The following is a 4621-nucleotide window of genomic DNA, read 5'->3' on the forward strand; positions in this document are numbered from 1 at the left end:
ATTCCGGAGAAAGGGCCCAGGATATTAAAAAAAAGGTACTGTGGGAACGCTTCTCACAAGATGTATTTTTGGTCACTGTGATCGTCTTTCCACTGGTGATTCCAATTGCGCTATGTATTTAAACCCAAACAAGTATGCTGGCATAATAAATCTATTAATTGTACATGGCCCAAATTTTAAAACTCTAGAAATCAGGTGAGCTTTTGTGGTGGTTGTTTTCTGGTACACATGGCAGGTGAACCAAATCTGTGTTGACATAGAGTGTTCTTTTATATTCTAAAGAGAGGTGCAGCATTTGTTTCTCATGATATAAAATACATGCGCTTTTTAAAGACATTGATAAACTTAAGAGCCTTGACTTTAATTATTTTTTGCTATTTTGTAGAACCAAGTACGACGACCCTCAAATGCCGGTGATGAGAAGATAATTAATTAGAAATTCAACAAAATGTAACTGATGTCAAGTAACTGGCCATCAAGTATTCTATTTAGGCTTTGATATGTCCATACTTTGAAGAAATAGCGCTTTGTTCTAAGAAGATTATAGCAGCAAGCTCTGCTGCTACAGCCTAACTATGTGGCCAAGCAGGTTCCGACGTTCTTACGCCTGTGGTCGGGGGACCACAGATTAATAAGTTGTCTCAGGCAAATGTAATTCATGGAATGACACCAAAGGAGGGGCACATGTTTTGTCACGTTCTCTGATCAGAGTATATAAGCCTCCTTGTAAAGATGTCGACATTCATACTCTGACTCTCGCCTTGAGCCACAAACCTGCTCACCACCCTTGACACCATGACCTACTACTATGGCAACTACTACGGAGGCCTGGGTTGCGGCTGTGGAGGCTTCGGTGGCCTGGGCTGGGGCAGTGGCTGGGGAAGTGGCAGCTTCCCCGCACTGGGCTGGGGCTGGGACTGGGGAGCCCGAAGATACGGCTGCAGCCGCCCACTGGGCTATGGAGGATATGGATTCTCTACCCTCTACTAGAAGTATTCTTGAAATTGGATGCAAAGGGAAAGCCTCCAAATTTATTTGGTCCTATTTTTGTACTTCAATTCCCCAAACATCTATCCTAGATTCTCCAGGACGAATTGATATCGATTTATCAATGGTTAAACGGCTTCCACAAGTATTTGGTGCTTTTTACCTCCGGAACGCATCATCTTTTTTTTTTTTAAAGATTTTGTTTATTTATTTGACACAGAGAGAGAGAGCACAAGCAGGTGGAGTGGCAGGCAGAGTGTGAGAGAGAAGCAGGCTCTCTGTGGAGAGACTCAATCCATCCCAGGACCCCAGGATCACGACCTGAGCTGAAGGCAGACGCTTAACGGACTGAGCCACCCAGGCGGCCAAAGAACTCCTCATCCTAAATGAATATTCATTATGTAAAACTGTCCTAGTTTGCTCTCCTCATTTTGGTTTACTTCTCTTGCTACCATTATCATAATGTTATCTTTCTGGAAGATCTTAAAGAAAATTTGTATTTTGTTCTGGTCCAATAAAATGATTTCTCAAAATCTAAATACTTTGGTTTTGTTGAATGTTTTCATTTTTATTATTTTAACATCTTCTTTTGCTACTAATATAAAACATTTGCTTATGAAGCGGTAAGGTCTGTGGCTATTGGTATATAGAGAATGATGCAACAGTTTTTGGTCCACCACATTATACAAGCTTGAGAACACATAGGGAGGAATAGTAACAGTTAATGAAAATGACTTGCCCTGTCTGCTCCATTTATATATATATCAGTCCTCTCAAATGCCCCTTAAGTTTTCCTGGAACCGGGCACCTGAGTGGCTCAGTCAGTTAAGCGTCTGCCTTCAGCTCAGATCATGGTCTTGGGGTCATGGGATGGAGCCCCACATCAGGCTCCCTGCTCAGTGGGGAGTCTGCTTCTCCCTCTCAGTCTCCCCCTGTTTGTGCTCTCTCTGTCAAATAAATCAATAAAATCTTAAAAAAAAAAAAAAGTGTTCCTGAAACTACTAAGGATTGTATCTTTCTTGTATTTCCATTCAAGTATATGTTTCTGTGTGACATTGCTACTAGCTAAATATTTTCTTTCTTCTAGTTTCACAGCATAATCAAGAGGAAGGTACTGAGATTTCCTACGTACCATCTGCTCCCACACCTGCACAGCCTCCCCGGTACGAATATGCCCTACCAGACTGGCACATTGGTTATAACTGATAGACCTGCGTTGACACATTATCATCACCCAGCCCACACGTTAGGGTCGATTCTCAGTGTAGTACATTCTGTGGGTTTGGACAAATATACAGTGACATGAATCTATCATTATACTATCACACAGAATGTTTTTACTGTCCTAAATATCTTCTTTTTTAAAGTTTCTATTTAAATTTCAGTTAGATACCGTACATTGTAATATTAGTTTCGGGTATACAATGTAGTGATTCATCACACTTAATGTACTCCTTAATCTCTGAATATCTCCTATGGTCCTCCTATCATCCATCCCTTCCCTTGCTGAATATCTTCATGGTACCACTGGTCTGGCCAGACATGCCTTTGTTGCTTATAAACTTCATATTTGAGCAGGGGAGGAGATTGGAAAGCATCACTCATTTCCTGGGTAGGAGCTATACTTCCGTAGTTGGCCTCTACTGAGGGCTGCTGTCCCTTAGAAAGCTGGTCCATCTAGCATTGCCATGGTGCACTGGAACTCAGTGGTACAGTGTTCTAGGGAAAATAAAGGTGTCTGGGGGGCGGTGGGGGGAGGTCTTTTTTGATTTCTTTTTACACTCGTTAGAAGGCTCTTAATAGTCAATGGATCATCTCATGAATGAACGGTGTTACAAAGTCAAACCTCAGGCACATACCAGATGCTTTACTGAGAAGAGTTTCCCATGGCAGCAAACTCTGGCTCCATTGCTCAGTCAGGGTCAAACCACCCCGCTCTTTTTTCCTTCAGAATTTATTCTATCCCAGAAATTCCTCAATCTTTCATGAAGAACTTTCTTTTAGGCTTATTCCATCAGGTCACTCTTTGGAACAAGCCTTTTGGAACATCAGCAATGAGCACAGATTCTCTTTTGGAAGGTTTCTTAGCCAACTTTTAAAGTGCCCAGAACAGCCTGTTTCGCCAGTTTGTCTGACATGACCAGGCATGTCTGAATCCATTCAAATTCATACTTGGACCCCTATGACTTACGTCTTGAGAAATTCTTTTTATCCTTCTGTAAACTGAAAGGAAAAACATTATGTAAGAATAATTTGCCACGGCAAAAACTGTTACCTTTTTACCCACACTGAAGTTTAGATTTTAAATCCGAAAACCAAACAAGGAAAGCAAGAGAGAAAAAAAAAACAAAAAACAACAACAAAAAAAACACGAGAGAAGAATTCATAGATCAGGGCCCGGTGACTTACTTAGAATGTGCCTTACATATTATTGTGAAGATAACATGAGAGCCAGAGTACTTACCTGCTCAACTGCTATTAAACTAGAAGGTGTCAATTCAAAGGATCCCCCCAAGATCCCTTCTGCATGCATTTAATCTCGCTAGTAATTCATCGAGCTTAGTATGTTCATACACAAAGCTTAGTGTGTTTTAAATCCCTGTGATAAAATAGAAGAATTCTTCAGGTAATTAGTTTATGCTCTAACCAGAAAGTACAGTGAAATGATCCCTGTAGAGTAATAATAATGATGACTGTACCTATTCTCCTCTATGATTTATTTATTTTTCTTTTTTAAAATTTTTTAATTATGTTATGTTAGTCACCATACAGTACATCGTTAGTTTTCTGATGTAGTGAATGAGTGACACTACAGATAAAAGACTGGTGTCCAAGATCTATAAAGAACTTCTCCAACTCAATACACAAGAAACAAATAATCAAATCAAAAAATGAGCAGAAGATATGAACAGACACTTTTCCAATGAAGACATACAAATGGCTAACAGACACATGAAAAAATGTTCAAAGTCATTAGCCATCAGGGAAATTCAAATCAAAACCACATTGAGATACAACCTTACGCCAGTTAGAATGGCAAAAATTGACAAGGTAAAAAACAACAAATGTTGGAGAGGATGTGGAGAAAGGGGATCCCTCTTACACTGTTGGTGGGAATGCAAGTTGGTACAGCCACTTTGGAAAACAGTGTGGAGGTCCCTTAAAAAGTTAAAAGTAAAGCTACCCTATGATCCAGCAATTGCGCTATTGAGCATTTACCCCAGAGATACAGACGTAGTGAAGAGAAGGGCCATATGTACCCCAATGTTCATAGCAGCATCGTCCACAATAGCTAAATTGTGGAGGGAGCCCAGATGCCCTGCAACAGATGGCTGGATTAAGAAGATGTGGTCCATATATACAGTGAAATATTACTCAGCCATCAGAAAGAACAAATTCTCAACATTTGCTGCAACATGGAGGGCACTGGAGGAGATTATTCTAAGTGAAATAAGTCAAACAGAGAAAGACAATTATCATATGGTTTCACTCATTTGTGAAACATAAGAAATAGCAGGGAGATCTGTAGGAGAAGGAAGGGAAGAATGAAGTGGGGTTAACAGAGGGGGGTGGGGGATTGGGATAGGCAAATTCTCCTATATGATTTATAACTTTGGTTCATTTTCCGTTGTCT

At 40.3% G+C, this 4621-nt stretch overlaps 1 protein-coding gene across 1 annotated transcript; it reads left to right on the top strand.

Moving 5' to 3' along the window:
* Nucleotides 1-773: 773 nt before the first annotated feature.
* Nucleotides 774-1233, top strand: LOC121100473 (keratin-associated protein 19-4-like). The gene has a single exon (XM_040621700.1). The coding sequence runs from the start codon at nucleotides 796-798 to the stop codon at nucleotides 988-990; it is 195 nt and encodes a 64-aa protein (XP_040477634.1). The 5' UTR covers nucleotides 774-795; the 3' UTR covers nucleotides 991-1233.
* The last annotated feature ends 3388 nt before the right edge of the window (nucleotides 1234-4621 follow it).

Source organism: Ursus maritimus, unplaced genomic scaffold (assembly GCF_017311325.1).
Source record: "Ursus maritimus isolate PB19 unplaced genomic scaffold, ASM1731132v1 scaffold_4, whole genome shotgun sequence".
Classification (NCBI taxonomy): Eukaryota; Metazoa; Chordata; class Mammalia; order Carnivora; family Ursidae; genus Ursus; species Ursus maritimus.